Raw genomic sequence first — 25,803 nt, 5'->3', positions numbered from 1 at the left:
GTGGGTGCTGGGAATTGAACCAGGGTCCATCTGAAAGAGCAGTCAGTGCTCTTAACCACTGATACATCTCTCCAGACTCCTACACTATTCCTTTTACATAGCATTTATATTTAAGAATTATAAGTATTGGGGGATGAGTGAAAGTATACAGAAGACATGTGTAAGTCATAAGCAAATAGCACCATTTTGAGAAAGAGCATCCTAGATTTTGGTGGTTGTAGTGGATCCTGGTGCTAATCCTCTGAGAATGTGAGGGACAGTTCTCTTGTTATATACAAGCTCTGTGTTAAGTGCATACATTGACTCATGAAATCAGAATCCTCTATAGTGCCAGCATTCAGACTTTTGTTGCTCATGCTTATGTCAAGAGTTGAACACTGAGCAGTTAGGCATACCTTTTCTTCTTGCTAGCATCCGTTAATAGTTGATCTTAATTTCTAACATCTCAGAAGCAATTACCAGTCTTAATTTTATGTGATTGGTGTATGTACGTGTGCAATAGTAGCAAATGGGAATGAAGAATAGGAGATCGTTATGGGTGAGGGAAGATGGGGAGCCACCACCATTCTCAAGTAGTACTGTCGTATAATTGTATAAAAAACACTTTTGCTTTCAATTCATATTACTATTTGTAGGAATAGGGAATAGAGTCTCAGTATCTGATATATAAGAAGTAGCTATCAGCCAGGCAGTGGTAGCGCACACCTTTAATCCCAGCAGAGATTTAATCGGGAGGCAGAGACAGGCGGATCTCAGTGAGTTCGAGGTCAGCCTTGTCTACAAGAGTGAGTTCCATGACAGGCTGAAAAGCTACAGAGAAACCCTGTCTTGAAAAACCAAAAAAAAAAAAAAAACAACAAAACAAAACACCAGGCAAGGTGGTATACATCTACCTATAGTGAAGCAGGAGGATTAAGAGTCCAAGGCTAACTGGACAGTAGGCACTGTCTCAAAAAATAACACACAAGAACAAATATCAGTATGTCGTTTTCCCAGGCTCTTTAATACCAAAAGGACAGGCCTGGTAAAGGAGATCCTTCTGTCTATGTGTTGCTTTCATTGGTTGAATAAGGAAACTGCCTTGGCTTTTTGATAGGGCAAAACTTAGGTAGGCAGAGTAGACAGAACTGAATAAGAGTCAAGAGAGCCGCCATGAAGCTGCCAGGTCAGACATGCTGAATCTTTCCCAGTAAGCCACGACCTTGTGGTGATATACAGATTATTAAAGATGGGTTAAATCAAGATGAGAGAGTTAGCCAATAAGAAGTTAGACCTAGTTGGCCAGGCAGTGTTTAAATGAATACAGTTTCTGTGTGATTATTTCAAGTGTAGGCTAGCCGGGCATCCGGAACAAAGGGCCACCCTCCTCATACAACACAGGCCTTTGTAGTAGTAGTGGTATGGTGTTAAGCTCTTTGGACTCTCTTGTGGGGCCTGTCACCCAGCTTACAAATGAACCACAAATGGAGGCATATTCTTAGTTATGAATGTCCAGCCTCAGCTTGTCTTGTTTCTTGCCTGCTTTCCTCATCTTATAAATTATCCTGTCTATTTTTTGCCTCTTGGCTTTCCTGTTCTCTTACTTCTATAAATCTTATTCCTACTTCATGGATTGCTGTGTGGCTGAGTGGCTGACACCTGATGTCCTCCAACTTTTCCAGAGCCCCTTTTTCCAGTTCTCTTCCTCTCTTCTTCTCTCTCTCCCTCCCTTTCCCTCCCTCCCTCCTTCCTCCCTCCTTCCTCCCTCCTTCCTCCCTCCCTCTCCCTCTCTCTCTTCAAGATAGAATTTCTCTGTGTAGCTTTAGAACCTGTCCCTTAACTCCCGCTGTAGACCCTGTGGCCTCGAACTCACTGAGATCTGCCTGCTTCTACCTCTCTAGTGCTGGAATTAAAGGTGTGTGTCACCATTGCCTGGCCAGTTTTCTCCTTCTGTTTATACTCTCGGCCTGCCAGCCCTGCCTATCCTTTCTCCTGCCTTGCTATTGGCTGTTCAGATCTTTATTAGACCATTAGGTGTTCTTGATAGGCAAATATTACAGCTTCACAGAGTTAAGCAAATACAACATAAACAAAAGTAACACACGTTAAAATAATATTCCCAGCAGGCCTTCCTTCACTCTGACTTTCAGGCATAGCTTGTGAAGCCTGAGCACAGCAGTATCCAGTCCATATATTTGTAGCCAGACTTTGGCCCAGCTCACTGATTACTAATTGGCAACAGTGGGGGAGTTCACTTAGCAACTCTGCTTGAATGACTCATCTTGAATAATGGACACAATAATGGTATCAGTAGTATAGAGGTGTTGGAGCCAGGGCTGGTGGCATAGGCATTATCCTCCCAGCTACTTGGGAGGCTGAGATAAGAGGATTGCAAATTCAAGGCAAGACTGTGCTATGTGATTTCAATGCTAGTCTGGGCAACTTGTCTCAAAATAGCAAATAAAATGGCTGGGCACATATAGCTTGGTGTCAGGATGCTTGCTTGCCCCACATGTGTAGAATGCTAGGATTAGTCTCCACTATCTCACATACAAAAAGAACAATGGTTGGCACTTAGTTCTCAAATGTGTGATTGTGCTTATTTCTGATTGATTACCTTTGCTTGTGCTATTGCCTTCTCAAATATATTCTTGTCCATTTGTTTTGTAAATAAATTCTGCCCATCTCAAATCCACCATCCCTCCTCAGCTGGCATGACTTTTGCATCTTCCCTCATTGGAAATAATTTCTTCCTGTCAATTTTCTTGCCACTTTCTTTATGTAACAGGATTAGCTTATTTGTATATCTTTTCTTTCAAGTTCAGGGGCCAGTGGGGTTGGTGTGGGGAGCAGAACTCCAGGGCTCATAAATTCTAAGCAAGCCCTTCACTTTATGTTCCTTGGCAGTTTACAAGCAGTAATAGGGCAAGATACAAGTCTGTTTCAACTTGTTTGTTCCATGGAGTGCTTAGATATGTCACTGTGTGTATACTAAGCACTTATATTCTTGGAATGACTGGTTGATCAGTTGAATGTTTCAGAGAGATACAGATGGGGAGGTGGGGCTAAGTAGAGGGATACTGAATAGGATCCATACCACAATGGGATGACTAGTTCAGAGTACCCTATTTTATATTATGTAGATCTAGGAGAGGGAACATCAAAGCTTCAAACATTAACAGTTCGGGTCTGGGAAGATGGCTCAGAGGTTAAGAGCACTGGCTGCTCTTCCAGAGGACCTGGGTTCAATTCCCAGCAATCACATGGTGGCTCATGACCATCTGTAATGAGATCTGGTGTCCTCTTTTGGCCTGCAGGTATACATGCCGACAGCGCACTGTATACATAATGAATAAACTTTAAAGAAGCAACAAAACAAAAAACATATAACAGTTCTAATTCTAAGGTGAGGGGAATGCCAGTTACCCTTATTTGGTTAGTACACATTGTAGGCATGTGTCAGAATATGACATCGAGCCCTATTAATACATATAATTAAGTGTTGGGTGTAGTGGTGCACACCTTTAATCCTAGCAGTTGGGAGGCAGAGGCAGGAGATGTCTGTGAGTTCCAGGCTAGCCTGGTTTACAGAGTGAGTTCCAGGACAGCCCTGGGTATGTAGAGAAAGCTTTAAAAAAATACATATAATTTATCCAACACTTGGGAGGCAGAGGCAGGGAGATTACTGAGTTGAAGCCAGCCTGGTCTACATAATAAGTTTCACCCTATCCAAGGCTACACAGCAAGTCACTGTCTCAAAGTAAAAGTAAGATATATGTTAATTTAAAAAGTGAAACTACCCAGCACTTAGGAGGCAGAGTCAGGGGGATCTGTGAGTTTGAGGCTAGTCTGTCCTCCATAGTGAGTTCCAGGGCAGCTTGAGGATATATAATTGAACCTGTCTTACAAAAACAAATGAGTAAATAAAAATAAAAACTGGGGCAAGGCTGGTCAGTGGATAAAGACACTTGCTGCCAAGTCTGATGATATCTTGAGTTTCATCCCAGAACCAACATGGTGGAGGGAGAGAGCCAAGTGCCATGAGTTGTCCTCTGACTTCCACACATGCCATGCTATGAGTTCGTGCAATCACATATGCACATATAAAATAAATAAGTGCAATAAACATTTTAGTAGGTAAACATTGGCCTGATGATGTCCTCAATGGAATAAGACTTGCATGTTACATGCAGTAAGCTCTGGGTTCCAGCCTCAAACCACAAAGGTTAGAAAACAAAAATAAAATACAAATGTGATAGGATTAAAATCAATATGGTGATAATAGTAATGAAAATAAGGGAACAGAGCAAACACTGTCAAGGCCCAGCACTCAGTAGGTATGGAGGTCACGGGCATGCTGAGGTTACATTCAGAAGCCAAGATCTGGTTTGAAATCCAGTAACAGGTTCAGAGCTAGAACCGAGTGGCCAGCAGGGAACACTGATATGACTTGCTGACATTTCATTGGACAGGACATACCCCAGTGTGGTGCATATGACCAGGCCCCAGCTCCCAGAGAGCCTTGAGTATGGCATTCTAGGTGGACTGTAAAATTCTGTGCTGTTAGCCAGGCTCAACAATTCTTTGTAGGAGTGTCCTGGGCCGCCAAGGGTTAGTAAGCTGTGGGAAAAAAACAAAAGGACAAAACCGAACACTAAAAAAAAAAAATGAATGAATGTATAAAAAAATAAAGGAACAGAACTGGAGGATCTGAAAGAAGGGCAGCCAGCCTGGTGTGGTGGCACATGCTTTTAAGCCCAGAACTCAGAAAACAGAGTTCAAGTCCAGTCCAGTCTGCAGAACGACCAGACAGTCTTGAACTTCCAGGATAGCCGGGACTACACAGAGAAACCCTGTCTCCCCCCACCAAAAAAAGTCACATTGTGACCTAGGCTAGTAGGGACTCAGCAAGTGACAAGAAGAATAAAAGAAAGATGAACCGTCCTGTATTCAGGAATGCTTGAATGCCATGATAAAAGAGTTTAGAAATGAAATGAATTGGAAAATAGTTTTGTACAATTAGTGAGAAGATCTAAATTGTAGTTTATACTGCTGGCTGATGTCTCATGGTTTCCTCATCTGTATAACAGTACTACATTGCTATTCTGCAGATATTTATTGACTGTTTCTTTAGTCAGCTGTCATATGTTATTAACTGGAAGCTCTTTTTCAAACAGAAGAGTGAAAACCGATTCTATCTGAAGGAAGTGAATGTCAGCATGTATTTGCCTGATGGCTCAGGTAAGCACAGCACTGGCCTGGGGGAGAGGAGTGTGGGTTTTGTGGAAGGAGTGGAAATAATTAGCTAATGGCAAGATCATGTCTTTTGAAATAGAAGATGTTATATAAAAAGCATTTCTTGATCACAACTTAAAATCTAATGTAGAACTCTATAGTATACTATCCCTTGCAAGATCATCTCCCTTGCAGGGTCATCTTTTCAAAGTATGTTGGATAATTGTTAAGGAAACAGCTGCATTCTAGACTACAAAACCATTTACAGAAAGATTAGGGAGAAGTGGATGTGATGGTGCATTCCTGGAACTGCAGCCTTGGAAAGCAGAGACAGGATCATAAGTTTGAGGACAATCGGGGATGCATAGTGAACCCTAGGTCAGTCTGGGCTGTATAGTGACATCCTGTTTCAGAAACCAAAGAAAATACAACAAGCAAGGTAAGTGAACTCAGTGATGGCAAGAGTTGCTGTTGAACTGAGTGTTGGTAGAATTGCTGTGTTCTAGTGAAAACCCTCAAGAAAGTGCGAGGGAGATAGCTCAGTTGTTCAAGAGCTTATACGCACAAAACCCAAGAAAAAGAAAGTGTGTGCAATGGTGTGCACTTGAGCGTTCAGTGCTAGGGAGGCAGAGACAGGTGGATCCCTGGAACTTGCTGGCTAGCTTACTTGGCAAACCATAAGCCAGTGAAAGACCCTTTGTCCACTGAAGGATGTCATCTGGCTATCACTGTGTGCTAACACATGCAGATCCAGGTGCATCTACACAGACATACGTGCGCACACACGAGACACAACCCTAACAACTGTTTGATTTTTCTTTTGTTGATAGATTAAGTAGTTAACTTGCCTGTTCTTTTTCCTGCAGTTTTCAGTGTTGCAAATAACAACCTTAGCTTCTGGGATGCCCCTCTGGGAAGTTCTTACATGTGCAACAAAGAGCAGGTGATGTCCGTGTCTAGAACATTTCAGATAAACACCTTTAACCTCAAGGTGCAGCCTTTTAATGTGACGAAAGGAAAGTATTCCACAGGTAAGCGTCAAGCAAACTTTATTTACTATATTCCTCTATTACTCTATAGTGGCCTTTCCTCTGAGTCTGTACATGAACATAGAGAAATATGAATTCCTTTCTTGATTATGATAGAGAGCTCTCACAGCCTGGAAGCCTGTAGCTTCATTTGCTCAAAATAGATGTAATTTTTCAAAATCTGAAAATCATTTAAAGTATTTAAGGGTCCCTTTTAAGAAACAGGTGCAGCCAGTTGTGGCGGCGCACACCTTTAATCCCAGCACTTGGGAGGCAGAGGCAGGTGAATCTCTGAGTTCTAGGCCAGCCTGGTCTCCAGAGTGAGTTCCAGGGCAGCCAAGGCTGCACAGAGAAGCCCTGGCTTAAGAACAACAGCAGGTGCTCGCCTAGGGTTGGATTTGGGTGGGGGTAACACTTGGAGCAACAGCTGTAAGTACGTTACATCTGCCTTCTTGAGACCATCCTCTTGGGAAACATTTTCATACCCAAATGAAAACAGTTTGGTTTGATTTGCTTAAGACACAAGATAAAGAGTGGTCGGTAGATCTCACATCCCATGAATTCTAGTCTTGCTAGCCAAAATGACATACAGTTCTTAAAGCACGTCTTAATTCAAATAAGGCTTTTTGAAGACCTACTTTGGGCTAATGATGGCCTTTATCAGGTTTTTAATGAAATCCTCATGAGGGGTTAATTATATTGTATTTGTGTGAATATGAAAGATGTTTTTGGTATTGCAGATTAAAATTTGCATGACTGAAAGAAAGTACAGCAAATTCCTTAAGTGACTTATGCTTTTAAGCCAATTACTTAAAATTGGGGCTTTGTGGAGCAGATCTTTGCTGAGCAGAGCTATTCCAGTCATCCCCATCCTTTCAAGCACTTAATCTGAAGGTCAATAAGTAAATGGAGAAGCGGTGGACTATTCAGCCGCCTTTGCAATGGGTACCAAAAGCCTAGTGGTCTCGCTTGGGGCCCAAAGACACAAGCCCCGTACCTTCCCATTCTTGGGGGAAGAAAGATTAATCACAGCTTAAAAAATTTCAAGACTCCTTTTTCTTGCCAGGAGTGGTGACAATCAGTACTCAGGTAGTCAAAGCAGGGGTATCTGGAGGTCAAGGTCATCTTGGCTATGTAGTCAGTTTGAGGCTAGCCTGGGGTGTATGAGATCCAGCTTCCAAAAAACTAAACCAGAATCCAATTTCTTCCTGTGTTTATTTTGTCTATTACTTTAATTATTTTGATCGTGCAAATAGATTTATTTTCTAAATCGTCATCTAGCTCCCCTACACTATCCTAATTTGAGATTTTGTATTTAGAATTTAAAATCTGCTGCAGTATTATTTTCAGTTCAGGTCTGTTTATCTAGTTGGCAGTGGCCCGAGATGAGCTATGCTCTTTGCCCAATTTGAACGTTTCGGTGCCAGAGAGATATATAACATTTAATACTGATATTGAATGCATGATCTATTTTTGGAACTAGGTTCTTGGTTGTGCGTAACTATAAATATAGCACCCAGGTAATACTTAAGTGTATTCAGGGAGGAAATAGAATTGCAGTCAGGTTGGAGAGTGTTGATTGGATATTATTAGTTCAGACTACTTGCTATAAATAGAAAAAAATAGCCCCGCTGACCTCCTATTCTGAGCCAGATTGATAAAACACGTAGTAAACACACTCAAATTAGTAAGAGGTCCTAGTTTCTTAATTCTTCCACCCACCCAAATCACATATTTTTAGCCAGGGACATACAAGCTTTTTGAGAAAAAGTCTAAACTGGTCTTTCAAGCTTTGAGGTCATGCGATGTGTGTCACAACTATTCAGCTCTGCCATTGTAGTTTGGAAACCGCCCTAGGCAATTCATACAGCTGAGTGTGGCTGCATTCCAGTAAAACTTTAGGGACATGAAAGTTTGAATTTCATGCAACTCTCTTGTCTCACGAAAGACTGTCTTCTTTTCCAGTCATTTAAAATTATCGATGTTATTTTTAGCTCTTCAGCCACGTTTGGCCCATTGGATGTAGTTTTGACCCCTCCTCCCCCACTGATAAGAATTCCAGAGCCAGCAATTGTTCAGTCCAGTGGTAACCCTGGTGTTCTCTATCACCCCAAAGATGTATATTCTCCCACTCAGAGGTTATACTAGTTCTGTAGATATGGGCTGGGTTAGGTCTCTTCATTTCTGTTAAAGTCATTTTCCCATCTTAGAAGTATAACACAGTGTGTGTATATGATATGTGGTTTTTACGTAGAGCTTTAAATGAGTCTACATTATCCACACATATTTTGTATATCCTCACAAATGAAAGGATAAATACACTTTAGGATTTTAGCTTTAACTGGTCACTACTTTCTATACTTTATCATAAAAATATATACCTGCCTTTGTTAGTTTTAATTTATAAGCATTTCTGACTTTTGAATCAACATCTTTTACTTTTGGACATTTCTTTTTGATTATACTCATTATTTGTTACACACTTTTTCTCACCTACAGCCCAGGAGTGTTCGCTGGATGATGACACCATTCTAATACCAATTATAGTTGGTGCTGGTCTTTCAGGCTTGATTATCGTTATAGTGATTGCTTACCTAATTGGCAGAAGAAAGAGTTATGCTGGATATCAGACTCTGTAACACTAATCCACATGTGATCTCTGTTACAAAATAATAAAGCAAGTACAAGTTCCCGAATGCAATACTATTGAAGGTACATTTACTTACAGTCCTGCTCTTAGATTGGGTTCTATGGTAGATTTCAAATTTAAACAAAAGAATCCCAAACTACCAAGGAGTCATGTGATTTTGGTTTTCTTGACCAAGGAGTTTAAAGCGTCTGTAGCAAAAGACATGTACAGAATTACCTGAACTTCAAGTTCTGTCTCACTGGCTGCAATTTGTGTCGCAGCTTCTGACTTAAATTTTGACAAGAATGGACAGTGTAGGAAAGAGAGCAGAGTTTTCTCTGCCTGCATGAGGTTGACTTTGGACAACATGATCTCCAAAATTTGTACTTGCTCCTTTTGCATCGTTTGTGACTTTTATTTGCAGGTTGACTTAGCTACTTTGGCATTGCTCCATATTTGACCTATGAAAAAGATATCAGTAGATTTGAGCAGAGCCCAGCAGTATCACGCTCTTGCCAGTACAATTCTTTTCTCATGCTTTTTGAATACATTTGTATTTAATGTGGCTGAAAAGACAAAAACACAAAAGCTTTTTAAATTTTAGAATAGATGTTAATCTTTTTATTTAACCTTTTTTTTTTTAAAAAAAACTGGATATTTCAATCTTTTAAATTGCAAGACACAAGGCAATTCCAACTGGGCATTTCAATCTGTTTTTAGGTGCTTTAGAGATAATTGCTAGGCAGTGCCAAATGAGGGCATTAGTGCTTTGTACCCAGAAATTGGCCTCTACATGCAGCACTAAGATGAATGCAGATTTCTCTTGAACCTTCCAGTCTTCCTTGTTGGTGGTAATGTGCTTTGTTCTTTCCTTTTTTCTCCAAGAAGAAATGTCAATATGTCTTAGAACCTAGATAACGAAGTGCACTTACACTCATAAAGTAGCTTGCACCTAATCTGAAAAGTCATGGTCTTGCCTTAGTCCATTAACAACACATTCTTCATTTCCAGTTCACATTGACTGCTACAGCATTTACTAATTTGGCTTCATTTTAAAATGGTTCTGTGGTGATCAAAACTTACATTGTTACAGTCCATTGTGGTGCTTTTGTATTCAGTTTTGTACTCAGAGATGGCACCAGTTGTTCATTTGCTGTGCATCACCTAATGGTTATATGAGGGAGCAAATTATTTCAGCCAGATAGTTAATACATCATGTATTCCTTGCCGCTTCTAGGAGATCTTTCATACATATATGCATGCATACATACATACATATTGGTATGACCAAGCAAACATTTCTTAAAATATTGACCTACAGCCATATACAGAAGGTTCTTATTATTTAGGGAGGGCAGATCATATGCCTTTCATTCACCCAAAAACTGTCTGGATTTCAAAATGCTTATGTTGAATATGTAGTACATATGCATACATATAAAGGCAATTGCATGTTAGCATGTGTATGTCTGTAACTGTCTTTTGAGTTCTATAGGAGTGATAGATGTGTCACTTTAACTTACTGTCCACTTAGCCTGAAAATCTTACTGGTTCAGAATCATATTCCTGACTCTCCGTCTCCTAGAGCAACAGGGAACTGCACGGCCAGCTTAAAACACTTGCTAGAAATGAAACAAATCTGATTTTTAGAATATTTTTCATTTAAACTGTTTTATCATAAGCGTGTTAATCTTAAAAGAAAGAATTTTGCTTTTAAGAACATAGATATTAGAGACATTTGTCATGAGTCAACAAAACAGTTTTTTTTAAAGACTAATTGGCACAAGTGGGTGGCACTGGCTTAATGCTGTTAATGTTTTTAAAAGTTTTTACATTTAGATTATATATTGGATTCATATTAAAATACCTCCAAAGCACTGTTTTATAGAAAGATCTGACTTCAATGAATATTTTTGTATTTTACATGGGCCAGTTTATGTACTGCTATTTACACTATTATTTCTTAGAGACACATAATCTTTGTATCTTTTGTATTTTTGTTTTGTTTTGTTTTTCTGGTTTTGCGCCTTGATGGTAATACTCTATTTGGTTTGGGATGTTTTTCCATGCTTTAGCATTTGTATAAACAACTGGTCCATGTAAGTACTTTTCATGTTTTTTCTTCAAATGTTTAAAGTGCTAGTTGATGTACGATATCTCTTCTCAGATATTTGCCTGTCTGTTTGCCCAACATTGCTTCTAAATCAATAAAGATACTTTTATTTCTTAAGGAAATTTGCTCACATTTTTTCCCATTGATTAAAGTGAAAATTTTGTATATTACGTGATGGCAATTTCAAACAAAAAAATGGCCTTAGAAAGAAGTGCTTAAAAGTAGAACTAGATTGTTTTCAATACATTTCATCTCTGTGCTGCTCTGTCTGGAAAGAAAACCCCATATGTAAGGCTTTACTGGCACAGGATGGCTGCAGAAGAACTACATGAGACATGCATCTTTACCTAGACTGCAGGCAGGTCTGCATGATTTTCGTTTCAAGTCTGTGATACGGTGTGTGTGTGTGTGTGTGTGTGTGTGTGTGTGTCAACATGTGTGCATGTAAGCAACGTTGATGAGTCCGTCACAGCTAGTGAGACAATAGTAACTGAGGATATTTATCTCATAGTTAAAGCTTCAGAGCATCTTTTTGGTACACTTTTGTCAATTCCTAAGCTGAGGCTAGGATTTCATATCCACAACACAGTCTGCCTCTTAGAATATCCCCAAAATCGCCACATAGTTTCTCAGCCCTACTAGTATGCCATGCACGGCAATGGAGCAGCCCAGCTGGCAGCTGTCTCCTAGGTTCCTGAGGTAGGCCTTGGGATTACAGTTAGTTACCACCCTTCTCAACATGATTGTCAGCTACTGGTGAGACTTGGACCCAGTTGCTTGACTCCTCGGAGTTGGTAGCCTCAGTTTCTTCAGCTAAGGGATTGGAGACTTGAAACTTGTGCTGACTCTTACTTCCTCGAGTACTACCTTCCATTTCAGGCAAGGTACCTACATCCTTGAGTATTTTAGAAGAAACCTGGTAAGTCATAAGGTGTATTTCAAGCACATACTCAAACTCAGTGAGTAGTTTACCCTCTTACACTTCCTGCGTGTTGTCAGGGGGAAGTTTTAGAAGATTCATCTATTTTTAAGATTGTAGCCCTTCCAGAAGGAGGGGTAGAAACGGCATAATATAGTGTAACATAGTGTAGCTGTAATGTGGGAAGTCCTTCTGTATGTGTGTTGCTTTTATTGGTTAATAAAGAACCTTCTTTGGCCTGTAGCAGGGCAGAATAGAGCCAGGTGAGGTGAAGGAGGGTGGTGGTGATGGAGAATAACTGAATGCTGGTAGAAAGAAGGCAGAGTCAGTGAGAAGCCATGCAGCTACCATAAGAGCCTGCCATAACTTCCAGCACACCACTGCCTCATGGTGATGCACAGATTAATGGAAATGGGTCAGTTGAGGATATAAGCGCTAGTTATTAATATGCTTAGCTATTGGCCAAACAGTATTGCAAATAACAAAATTTCTGTGTGATTACTTCAGGTCTGAGCAGTTAAGAATGAACAAACAGCCTCCGCCAACATAGTTGTGTGTAAAATTCTTAAGTAACAATTAAAGATGATATTTAAAATGATAAAAAAAGATTGTAGCCCTTCATCTGTTTGTTTAGGTAGAGAAAGTTAAGTTGTCTTGGCTTCTTTTCTCTTCTGTTCATCTCCTTTTATTTTACCATGGTAGTTAAATTCCTGTCTAACCATGATGTCTTTGAAATTGGTGTTGACTTATATAAGTTATACTGAATAGCTTCAAATATTTTGTGCATGTACATGTGTGTGTACTTGTATGTGTGTATATTGTGTGTGTGTGTGTGTGTGTGTGTGTGTGTGTGTGTGTGTGTGTGGTTGTGGTTGTCTGAGTGTAAGCATGTGAAGGCCAGAAGTCTACATTGAGGTCAAGTTTCTTCCTGTGTGCTTTCCACCTTATTTTTTTAGACAGGGTCTTCATTAACCTGAAGTTCACTGTTTCCTCTAGACTTCTTGGCCAGAGTGCTCCTGGATCTCCCATCTCCTCCCCTTGTGCTGACCTGGGGTTGCAGATGAACACAGTGGATGCTAGGCATATTACACAATATGCACTTTACCCACTGAGCCGTCTCTCCTCTTCCAGTATCAAGTATCTGTTCAGCTTCATGTGATGTACTTGAAGTGTTTTGAATATAGATCTAAAAGATACATAAGATGTTATATTAGAAGGTGAGTCACGAAGTGACTCTTTCAAAAAATAATTAGTTTTTAAGAGGAGTTTCATATTGTTATAGATAAGTGTTTTCTAATTCTTAGGCTAAAATTATCTTTGAAAGATCTTTGAGTAGAAAATTGAAGATTAGCAGGGTTTTATTTTTTCTTTATAGGTAACTTCAATGAAATTTTAATGAGCATGAAACTTTTTTAATCTTTAAAAATTTCTATTGCTCCTGTGGTTTGGAAACTTTTTCACAGGATTGGATGTATCTCAGTGATATATCTCAGTGATGTATCTCAGAGTAATTTCTTAGCATGCATCAGGCCGTGAGTTCAAGTCCCAGTGCCGGGGGTGGGGGATTTCAACAGTCACAGTGCTACCCACCGCTTTAATCCCAGCACTTAGGAGAATGAGGCAGGCAGATCCCTGCGAGTTCAAGCCCAGCCTGGTTTACATAGTGAGTTTAAGGTCAAACAAGGTGACACACTAAGACCCTGTCTTAAGAAAATCCTACAAATACAGTTTATTTCCTTTTTCAGAAATATTTCCATTGTACTATTAAGTGTATGTTAAGCAAATAGCTGAGGCTTTTCTTCAGGACACAGTCCTATTGACATGATCTGTGGTAGTGGAGCACGCTCGTAATCTCAGCACTTGGGAGGTGGAGGCAGGAGACCAGGATTTCTAGGTCATCCTTGCTCATATAGTGAATTTGAGACCATTGAGACCAATCTGGACTGCATGAAACCCTGTTTCAAAAACAAAGAACAAAAAGTAAAACAACTTTTTAAATCAAAATTCGTTTCAAGTCCTTCATGCTCTTTTAAAATTGAATTCATAAAATCAGTAGTTATTATAAATTAATATTTCACATACTAATTGAACATTTTAAGTAAGTGACAACATCTACAAAGATCTTTGTATTAGTGGAATTGCCTTTTTGATCTGCTCTGGGAATATTTGTCTTACATGAAAGCCTTATTGGCAGTATTTATGAAAGTCATCTTAGTACTAGGGCAAACACCCAATTTGGGGACAAGAGGACTGTTGAGACTTTTGCCAAAATAAGAAAATAATCTACTAATGAATTTTTAAAAATCCAAGAGTTATTAAATCTAAGGCATAATACTTTATGGTATGTATCACCTAATAGTTTATAGGCTGGTTGGTAATTTGGAAATTGAAGGGGTGAAGCTAACTGGGAACTCCTTAGCACCATCTGTTCACAAGTCAAATTGGCCTTATCAACTCTCTGGATTCTTAGTAGAACCCAGTTTAAAATAATCAAGTTGGCACCCAGAATCCATGTCAGAATGCCTATAAACCCTAGGGTTGCATCTGGTTCCCAGTTACTGCCTTAGAGTCTGGCCGTCAGAAAAGAGCTTGGCACATTTTGTGATGGCAAATCATGATCAGAACTACATTTGATCCTATTCATTTGTGTTTTATGTAAATGAGTGCTTCGCCAAGACATATGTCTGTCTACCACTTGTGTGCCTTTTCAATGTGGAATGAAGAAGAGGGCACCAGATCCCCTGGAACTGGAGTTACGAATGGTTGAGCCATCATGTGGATGCTGGGAATCAAACCTAGGTCCTGGAAGAGCAGCCAGTGCTCTTAACTCCAACCCTGTTTATTCTTATTTGACACAATCCTAGTAAGCTTATTTAACAAAGTGGTTAAAATGTGGTTAATCAACCTCTGGTAGAGTCCAGTCTTTGGAGGCAAACTCCAGACAACACAAGCAGGGGAGTCAGGAGTGCTGATGAGTGGTGTTTTAGTATCTTGACCCTCTGTGAATCTTTGCAAGTGTCTTTTCTCTTCATCCCTCTTCCCTGTACTCATAGTAGGTTTTTCTTTTTTAATCAGTGTTTTCTGGAATCTCATTCCTCCCTATGTCCTAGGAAACAGTCCATTAAACATCTTCAATATGTCATTAGCCTTGCTCTTTTTAAAAATTTACTTGTTTTTTTTTCATTAAATGTAACTATTTCTTCAAACCGAAGACAGTAATTGAAGACACTAAGTTCTTAAAAACTTCAATGTCTTCATAAAGGGGAACTATTACTCCATATCTGCTCTTTAATCTGCTGAGATATTACAGAGAACACACATTCTAGCAAAGAATACTTTGCCTGTGAGACAATGGAGGAGAAACATTAGCCTTGTGCTCTCTCTCTCTCTCCCTCCCTCTCTCTCTCTCTCTCTCTCCAGGGTTTCTCTGTGTAACAGCCCTGGGTGTCCTAGAACTAGCTCTTGTAGACCAGGCTGTTCTCGAACTCACAGAGATTCGCCTGCTTCTGCCTCCTGAGTGCTGGGATCAAGGGCGTGCACCACTACCGCCTGGCCCAGCCTTGTTCTTTTTATGAACATTTTTCTTCCCTCATTTTCTGAACATTTATCTCATCTTACAGATGCATTTTAGATGCCCCCTTTCTTTATGTCCCTACTTAAGTACGTCTGCGCTGTCTTTCTCGGAATCTTAAATTTATGCAAACGATTTCCGTCTCCTTAGTCCTTGGTGTCACTTGCCATTCACTGTCTGCAGTAGTTTGACTCATACTTTATCCTCCACATGGCTAGCTCCAGTATGCGTTGTTCCAGAATTCTGTAAAATATTAAGCTCTTCTCCCATGCTAATTGGAGCACTCCCCTTCCTGAGCTGTGACACCATCTTCTACCTGCCTTCCCTCCTTTTTTATACCTTTGCCTCTGAAATGCTAGTATCCCTAGGGTTTTCTCTATGGACCCTTTTCATTTTACTTGTCCCAGTTTATAGATATTTTGGTTGGTACCTAGACGTCTTTTGTTAGCGTTTTATACAACTATATAGGGGAAGGGTTTTCGTTACCACATTTTCCTAACTACCCATTCTTGCTGATGTTCTTTCCCTCCCCTCCCTCTCCCGCCTTCATGTGACATGTATTGTATCCCACTCTTCCTCCCTGAAAAATAGCTTCCACTTCCGTGGTCTAGTTTCATGACTGTATGTACAAATTAAAATACGGTGTCTGAATACGAAAGAAATGTGGGATTTGTCTTTGAGTCTGGCTTATTTTGCTTAACATGCTAATTTTAAGTTCCATCAAAATTCATTCAGGTGGAATGGTTTCATTTCCATTGTGTATATGTATCGCATTTTCGTTATCTGGTTCCTTTTTCATAGAAAGGTAGGCTGGTTCCTACTATGTATTTGTTTACTACTATGTACAGTGCAGCAATAGATACAGATGTGCAGATGTTTACTGTTGGATAGACCCCTTTATGTGTATGCTGTACCTGGGGACACAGCCATCTTAAATTCGATCCCAAACTGAGTATCTCTCTCTTCTCCAGATCCCCTTTCACTTTCTGTCCCACTCATCCTTAAGAACTTCAAATGCAACAACACTGAAATTCACATTTCTTTCTTTCGGATTATCACGATGGATGACACCAGCATCTCCGTAACCACTCAAGGGAACCCTGTTACTGCAGCCTGTTACACGCTTTACACCCATTTTTGTCAATTTTGCCTTCAGAACGGGTCTGTGGTCTCCCACTTTTGCATCTACACTTCATTCACCCAGTTCAGGAAAATTATATTGGTCTCTTGGATACTAGCAATAGAGGTGGTGGCTCTTAGCTTACTACCTGCAATCTTCCATCTGCAATTCTGAAACAAGTGCCCTGCTGAATTCCTCTTGCTATTTGTTTCCATTGGGATAAGTCAGAACCACCTAAGAGTGTCAAGTACTTTTGTGAGCTGACTTCTATCCAACCCATCCATAGTTTATGTCATCTGCCTTGCATTGCTCCTGGATTTCCATGTTTTCTTACCCTCTGTGCTTTGCTCTGCACTGTTTATTACACTTGCAATGCCTCCCACTACCTGCATGGTTAATTCCTTGTCTTCAAACCCAGCTCAGATGCCTTTCCAAGTTCTTAGATAACTAAAGCGACTTCCATACCTTGTGCTTTGCTTGCCCCACCGTAGCATATCTTGCTTTTCTAATCACTGATTTCTGTGTTTCGCTCTCACATTAGACTACACAGATTATTTTTTAAGTTAGCATACAGTGTTTTGTTGTAGCATTTTCATATATATATTCCATTATATTTTGTTCTCATTTTCTCCTTCCTCACTGTCTTCCCTGTCCTTCATACTTCCTTCTTGACAAATAGCTTCCCCTTCTGCTTTCATGTCATCTATATAGCAGTACATATGTATCTATATCATCCTGCCTCTTCAGAAGCTCCTCTGCCATTCACGGTCTCCTTTGTATTTATATACACATTTAGAATCTGCATATAAAAAGTGGTATTTGTCTGAGTCTGGCTGATTTTGCTTAACATGCTGATTTTAGTTCCATCAATTTCCCTTCAAATGGAATTTCATTTTTTTATGGCTACATAAAATTCCAGTTTGTATATATAGCACACTTTCCTTATTTATTTACTTGCTGGACATCTAAGTTAGGTTTTCACTGCATCTTATAACTAGCGCTGCTGCAATAAATGTGAATATGTAGGTATCTCTGACATGTTGATTTCATTTTTGGATATATACTGAGAAGTGGGATAGCTGCATCGTACAGTAATTCTATTTTTAGGGTGTCTTGTTTTGATATCCTGAATTAATTTTCTGTGGATATATAACTAATAATAGAATTCCTGGATCACTGTATGTATGACATTTCTCTTTAATTTTTCAGATTAATTTTCTTTGACAATTTGATATATCTATATATTGTGTCCTGATTACACTCTCCCTCCCATTCCTATCAGTGTACCCCCTTCCTGACCAGTCCCTTTTCCAGATTCACAATCCCCCACCGTGGAAAGTTGATACTGATTTCCATGGTGGCAAAACCAAATTTACATTCCTACCAGTAGTGAATCAGTATTCCTCTTTCCTTAGGCTACATGCACATCATGAAGCCAACAGGCCAGCAGGGCCAGATTATCTTGCCTCATTACCAAGTGAGCTCACATACTGCGTAGTGAGCTCTCGTGGCAGCCTTAAATAGCTGTTCATTTGGTGAGTTAGTTCAGTGCCTTGTAACGTTCAGAATTCAACATGATAGCTGCCTCTGAAGGCTCAAGACTGATTAGGGAAATCAAATTATATTTATTCATTGTTCTTTTCTGTAAGATCCCTGGGAATATGTGATCACTCTACACATTTCTCCCCCAGTTACTGCGTTTTAAGGAGGGGTGACTGCATAAAAGTGCTGGGTTTTTGTTTGTTTATTTTTTTGGTTTTTTTTTTAAAGGGATCTCTTTTGGGCAACATCTCATTTACTGATACCGAATGCCAATGACTTGCTATTTTGATGTAAAAATATGTATGGTGGAAAGTGCTGTCATTTGAACTTAAAATGGAGACATTGGAAATGTCATTGTTTCTGTTCTCAATTGTCCTTTCTCCACATCCAGCTCAAGACTGCAGTGCAGATGAAGACAACTTCCTTGTGCCCATAGCCGTGGGAGCAGCCCTGGCAGGAGTACTAATTCTAGTGTTGCTGGCTTATTTTATTGGTCTCAAGCGCCATCATACTGGATATGAGCAGTTTTAGAACCTACAGTCTGATTGATTATATTCCAAAGTACATTCAGATAACGAGGTTTTCTTGCCTGTCAGTGTATGAAGCACTTTGCTCCTTAAAAACAGACACCTTGGAACTTTCATTCCTAAATCAGCCCCAGTGTTTTGAGATCAGTCTTTCTCTCATAAAAAATGTTCTCCTCTAATCGACTCAAAATGCAGACTGGCTTTAAAGAAAAAGAACATGTATGACGTATGTGCATTGTTATAAGATCTGTCTTAAAAAGCTTTGACCAAATTGGGATCCTAACCTGAGATGCCTTAAACTTATTAACATGACCATAATAAAAAGATAAATCGAGTTGTATCTTACTGGAATTAATAAATACTGCTTCGCCACTGGTGTTCTGTTTCGGTGTGTAACAGCTGTCCTGATTTAAGCTCGTCACTACTATGCTGAAAATGCCTGTCAGATAGACTCAGACGTGGTTTTCAAGGGTATGAAGTAGAATTAGCATCAGGGCCAGCCACAGTTTTTATAAAGCCCGAAGAGAAGTCAGAGTGTTACATCTCTTTAATGTCATGACTTCCACTGTTGCCTTTGAGTTGCCCTTAAATATGAAATTAGATTCTCAAACTTGTGATTTTTTTCCATAGATTAAAAACAGACTGAGAAGGCTATCACAGAACTCAAACTGGCTCTTTAATTAGAGGATTTTTTTTTGGGGGGGGGTGTTCTTTTTCTTTTCTTTTCTTTTTTTTTTTTTGTTATTTACCTTTTCGAGACAGGGTTTCTCTGTAGCTTTCAAGCCTGTCCTGGAACTAGCTCTTGTAGACCAAGCTGGCCTCGAACTCACAGAGATCTGCCTGCCTCTGTCTCCTGAGTGCTGGGTTTAAAGGTGTGCGCCACCACTGCCTGGCTGGTGGGGGGCTTGCTTTATGAGTCAAGAGTTTCTGTAGCCTTGGCTGGTCTGGTAGTTCAGGCTGGCTTCAAACTCACAGATCCACTTGCCCTGGCTTGCCAAATGCAAAGACCCCAGGCACGTGTTACCATGCCCCACTTGAGCTTTTAACAAAATACTTATTTTTTTTCAGCAGTATAGATGAAAAGATTCAAATATTTAACCACTTGCCTTGTTTCCCTCCCCCTTGGATGCCTGATTAACACTGAAAGATAGAAGATTCTATGAGCTAATTAGGACAGATTGTGTTGTGTTTCTCTACCTCATCTTGTTGATCTCTGGAGCATTAAAATCTATTTAGTGTTGTCATCAGACTGGTACTTATGAAATGTAAGCTAACAGCAATCTCAGAAGGGAGGCAGCGAAGCACAGCAGCTACGCTCTTGCTTCTCCAAGACAGCCACTGAGGGGCACCGTGGGGGGGGCGTAGAAAGGGACTGTCGGCATTAAAATTAGCTAGACAGTCCGCAGTGAAACATGTTCATGGTAAAAGTGAGGTGCTGATGGAATATATAAATAAATCCAGAGATTTAGCAGATGAGACCATGTTCATACTGAGATGATCATTAATTCATTCCAATGTGTATATTGGCTTGTTCAGAGTTTCTGTCACGTACTAATTAGCAGGACAAATGTGTTTAGGTACCCCAGCTGTCAGTGTCTGTTAGGGAGCTTTCAGTAAAACGGTAGCCCTCCAGAAAAAAAAAAAAAGAGGCTAATTGTAGTTACTGAAATTCACATTATGTTTTCCGCACCACGCCAGTGTTTCTGTGGGTGACAACACCGTAAGGAGAGGAAGTCTCAGAGGACACGCGCAGGCTGTTAATGGATCGCAGATCACACAGAACATTATCATTTATTCATTGCGGTAGCCTTGTACTGAAAAGCCCTTAGAGATTATTGACTCTCAAGTCCAGAATTGTATGGACAGGGACACGACTCCACTGACGTTCCCTCTCTGGTGGCAATGAACTCGCTAGTATTTGGTTTAAAATCTCAATAAAACGCAGCCTCTCAATAGTAACATGATGCCTGATTGAAACATGAACTTTTGAGACCAAGGGTAGGCACTTTGCGTGGTCCTTTGTTTTGCTTCAGTCATTTTGAAATAATGAATATAAGCCTTCTCAGTCATCTACCAAGACACACCTGCTAGGATTTCTGTGCTGTCAGGACCCGAGCCTCTGATCCTAAATATAGGAGGGAAAGGGAAGGGAATGAGTGATTGTGGCTCACTTGCAGTGGGTCAGATACTTAAAACTACGTTTAATCTTGAAGTAACTTATAATGTAGGTGTCAATATTCCCTTTTAGTAGTTGAAGGAAGTGAGGCCCAGCTTAAATAACTTGGCAAAGTCCTTAAGTTAGGTAGCACCGCAAAGAGTCTGATTTCCAGTTCTTTAGTCAGTTTAGCATCCACATTGCTCACACCGTGGTCTGGATACCATGGGATGGACTTGTGGGCCTTAGATTCTTCTTCAGCAAGGCCATCAGCTGAAAAGAATTCCATGTAACCTAGGAGCTACCTAGTGCCTATGTTAAAGGAGTGATACTGGAGAGCTTGCTAAGACTATTTGTTGCTCTTGCAGAGGATCTGGGTTTGGTTCCCAGCACCCATACGACAGCTGTCACCCACCTGTAACTTCAGTCCAGGGCACTGAACAGGCGCTATACAGACAGACGTATATGCAAAACCTCCACATACATAAAATACAAAGAAATTAATCTTTAAAAGAACTATAGCACATTATCATGGTTGTTTTATTTACTTACTTTTCTAAATGTGCTTGGACACCTAAGAGCCTAAGAGCCGTAGGGTTGCTAGGCGAGTGAGCACTTTAGCACCGAGCTGGGTCCCCATTCACACTTAACACTTTAAGGCTAGGTGTTGCAAGGGAGAAAGGAAATGGGATGATTCAGAGGCGATCGTTTTCCTAATGCCGTCAGGCAACTCTAAAATCATAGATACTAATAATAGACCTACATTGTAGAAGCTCAATTCTCAATTCGAACCCTTTCCCATTTTCCCCTTGTGTACTGAGAAATTTGTTTAGCTTTACATGAAGTGGTAAGAAACAATGATCTGTGGCTACGGAATGCTTGGGTGGATATTGGGAAAATAAGGGGAACGCGCCACAAAGATTAGCATGTGCCTACACTCTCAGAATGCTTCTTGTTTGCTTCCCCCTGTCTCACTGCACTCCTTACTAATTTCCTTTCTTTGCTGTCTGTCTCTTCTTTTCTAACAGCTGAAGAATGTGCTGCTGACTCTGACCTCAGCTTTCTTATTCCTGTTGCAGTGGGTGTGGCCTTGGGCTTCCTTATAATTGCTGTGTTTGTATCTTACATGATTGGAAGAAGGAAAAGTCGTACTGGTTATCAGTCTGTCTAATCAGCTCTGTCTAGTGCGTCCACTGGCTAACAGCAAAGAATCATGTGATAGCCTCAGATTTCCAGACTGACTACAGTGAGTTACAGGCTGCCTTGGGCATGAGTCGTGTTTGAAAAATGTACTCGGACCAGTCTTGTCGCCCCTTCATTTTCTTCTACATTTGTTAAGCTGTAACTAACTGAAAGAGCACTTACACTTTAGACTACGTCTCTTTAAAGTAAATCATTTTAAGCATCTGGATCCAATTTTTGAAAGCATTTCTACTGAAGTATAATTTTATATGTTGCAGTTAGTTGTATTTTGCTACTTTGATGTTATTTGCAAAATCAAAGCTGATAAGAGAATTTAACTTGCTTCCTCAAATAAAATTTAAAACTTAATTCATCTTCTTTGGCAAACATAAAATTTGACTCATAATGAGTTTCCTCATCTTCTAAAGAGAATTATTTAAACCTGTGTAATTCTTTTACGTAAAGAGGAGGTTTGGGGTATACCCCAGTGGTACTGCATGTATATGTGAAGTGTTGAGTTCTGCCCTTATAACTGCAAAACTTAACGTTTTGAAACAAGAATGCACTCAAAAGAAAACTGCCTGTTCCTCCATTACTGTTAGAGCTATAATATTTCAACAAGGATTTTTCTTTTTTTTTGGGGGGGGGAGCTTCTGCAGTTTGAAATGCATTGGTTATATTTATGCTGCAAGACGAAGCAGCACTCAGCGTTTTCTAAGGTGTTGATTTGGAATGGGCTGTGTGTTTTTTAAGGATATGATTTAGAACTGTTTTTCCAGCTTTTAACTTGTTCAGAACGTTACTTCATCCTGCACAACAAGAGAAAACTGCTTCTGTATACTTTTTGTGCCTCAGTGAATTCAAATTGATATTTCTAATGCATTGACTTTTTCCTCTCACAGAAGCTCCTGCTAACTGTAGAATCTAGTGGGCCCCGGCGCGCCATCCGTCAAGTGGCCGCCAAACAAAACTTGGCTGGGATGCTTTTAGAAATGTATTGATCTTGATAGACGTATATCCCTGTAGGAGCCACTGATGACTCTGGCTTCTGGAGTAGGGCAATAAGAGACTATTCATCCTTATGTTTTCTGGATTGAAGATCTTCAGCTACTGAATTTCTGGAAGTTTAATGCTGTGCATGTTTAGGTTCCAAATGTCAGCTTTGCACGCCTGATATTAGCGCGAGGCAGATGCTGATTTTCTCGAGCTTTTTTCCTCTTGAATAAAAACAAAAGAATCCAGAGATTTTGGTTAAGCCTAAAATATCCATCTTAAGTCTAAGTGATGTCAGTTTGGTAGCAGATCCCAGGATCAAGTCCCAATCTACCTCTCAGCACAGTGCGGCTGCTCAACACTATGCTGCTGTCGTGAATTGATGCCGGCATAGTTTGCCATTAACTGCGGTTATGAAGTTCTGTTAAAAAGAAAGCAAGTTTGTCAGTCTGCTTCCCTACTATCTTACCTCTATGTCCATCCCAAGATCAGAGACTCCCAACTGGGTAGAGTGCCAGATTACTCAATCCCATCTCCTTTAGCAGAGTCAAGTGCTCCATTTGCTCCAGTATATACAGAATGGCTTTTAAAAAGATGTCCTCCAAAGGCTTCTGCTTATTTGTTTTTTAGTAAAAGTCACTTGGTACTATAAACAACAGTGGCTTCATTTTGACATATATTTGGGATGATTATCTAGAAGCCTGATTAAGTAAATGGACTTTTTGGCTTGGTAAATATATGACTTGAATAATCAATAGCTTCCAAAAGTATGGGTTTATTTAAAACCTTTTTACTTTTTGGGCAGGAAACTAATGTGTCTAATTCTTCATTAGGAATCATGGCTTTATCTTAGATAATTAGCAGACATGTCTTTTATTCTCTGAGCATTAAAATACAAAATAATTATGGAAGATTAAAAAGCTGCTTCAACTCCAATCGAATATAGGAAGTTTAAAGGCTGTGAACTGAGTCGAGTGTTCAATTAGCTCTTCTCGGTGAGTTCATTTTCTATCAATGCAACAGTGGATCGGACTAGGACTTTGAACTCATGATTGGCAAATCATTTTCCACCTAAGCCTCTTTGGGAGAACTGATGCTTGCTGCTCTTTAAAGTTTTGGATTTATTCATTTAAGGAACTAATGAATCGTGGAAAAATAAAGTATGCTGTGGTATTCATTTGATCTCCTATGTGTGATTTTGAATTGATACATTAAAGCTAATAAAGGTGATATATATTCCATGCCACCATGGATAACTTCATTTTTATTCTGTGCGCACAGCCGTAAGAGCTTAGATTGATTTGTATCTTTAGATCCTGTTCTTTTGATGTGCCAGCCGGAATCATGATCTCAAAGGTCTTCAACTTGACCAAGTCCCATTGTAAGGAAGACAGACACTAGAACGCTTTTAATAGATAATTCTAATATGGGGGCCTACAGAGTCATGAAAATGTCAAGAAAATACCCAAACCAAAGGAGCTGAAACAAGAAATATTCTATAGAAACCCCCTCCTTCCCCAACCAGTGCCATCAAATACTGTATAGAGCCATTTCCCCAAGCTATTGAAGCTAAATGTATACATCAACAACCCTAAGTTCTTGATAAATGTACTTACATGTTTGTAAGCCCCGATGACCTGTACTTTGCTGAAGTTCATTCTGATCAATAGATGCTGTCCAACGGGCAGGAGAGGAGCTGAAGGGTTCCCTGAATTCCTTTCAACCCTCTGCCCACTCAATTATTAGATGACTAGACTAAATAATAACTATATTTTATGTTTACATAAATTCGGATATTTTGGTGGGAGAAGGAACTTAGCACTGACTCTCAATTTTTCTTAAATGTTTGCATTTCATCTTGTGATAGCTACATGTTTTATGCATCCCCCTTTTCTTTTTTCAAGACAGGGTGTCTCTGTGTAACAGCCCTAATTGTCCAGGTACTTATTTTGGTAGACTAGGTTGGGCTTGAACTCACAGAGATCACCTGGTCTCTGCCTCCCAAGTGCTGGGATTAAGGACTTGTGCCACCACCGTCCAGCTATGCCCCCTTTTCCCCCTGAGACATGATCTCACATAACCAGGCTAAGGCTTTGAACTCCTGAGCCTCCTGTCTCCACCTCTTGGGTGATTGATGTTACAGACTGCACTGCCATACGCAACTTCAATAGCTTGGGAAAATGGCTCTATACAGTATTTGATGGCACTGGTTGGGGGAAGGAGGGGGTTTCTATAGAATATTTCTTGTCTCAGCTCCTTTATTGAATGTGTTCTACAATTCAATACCTTGTTTGAAGTTTACAGCTACCAAGAAGAGTATGCGTATTGCTTTTAAGGGTTTCTATGGCTCTAAGTCAACTTGAACCTTTTACATTTGTTGTATCTAATCCTTGAAAGCTAGTCCTGTCTTTAGAACCCCGAGGAAGCATTTCCTCTTTTCCATTACTTTACTGTTTAAGTATTTCTGAGGCACTGTAAATCCGATTGCTTTGTCTCAAGAGCTATCTATAGCGTACAACAAATTTTGGTACACAATGCATTTTTAATAGCAAATCAGCTCTAGTTTCTTTCCTTCCCTTCCCTTTCCTTTTTTTTTTTTCCTTTTTTGAGACAAGTTCTCAGTTTATAGCCTTGGCTGGCTGTGAGCTTCCCGGAGATCTTCCTGCCTCCCAGGTGCCGATGTTAAAGGTGTGCACCACCATGCCTGGTAGCAAATCTCATTGAAGTGAGCAGCTCCAGTGCTAATGACTTGACACAGCTCACTCCATTCAGGACAGTAATTCTGAGGCTGTATATTACCTCCCAGTTTA

At 40.0% G+C, this 25,803-nt stretch overlaps 1 protein-coding gene across 3 annotated transcripts in view; it reads left to right on the top strand.

Annotated features, from left to right (window-relative positions):
• Positions 1-24,239, top strand: part of Lamp2 (lysosome associated membrane protein 2) — a 53,193-nt gene extending 28,954 nt beyond the window's left edge. The window contains exons 7-9 of one of the 3 annotated variants that reach the window (XM_085684544.2): positions 5,157-5,220; positions 6,081-6,245; positions 21,847-24,239. In XM_085684544.2, coding sequence (XP_085540670.1) covers positions 5,157-5,220; positions 6,081-6,245; positions 21,847-21,989 — 372 coding nt within the window. In that variant the 3' untranslated portion in view covers positions 21,990-24,239. Of the gene's footprint in view, positions 1-5,156; positions 5,221-6,080; positions 6,246-8,741; positions 11,107-18,527; positions 19,040-21,846 lie in introns of those variants that run through there. The other 2 variants (XM_048439298.3, XM_048439299.3) reach the window with 2 other exon arrangements.
• Positions 24,240-25,803: the final 1,564 nt, after the last annotated feature.

The sequence above is a fragment of the Myodes glareolus genome, chromosome X (genome assembly GCF_982192425.1).
Source record: "Myodes glareolus chromosome X, mMyoGla1.1, whole genome shotgun sequence".
Classification (NCBI taxonomy): Eukaryota; Metazoa; Chordata; class Mammalia; order Rodentia; family Cricetidae; genus Myodes; species Myodes glareolus.
The sequence above is the reverse complement of the archived record's forward strand: the minus strand, read 5'-3'. Positions and strand labels throughout refer to the sequence as shown.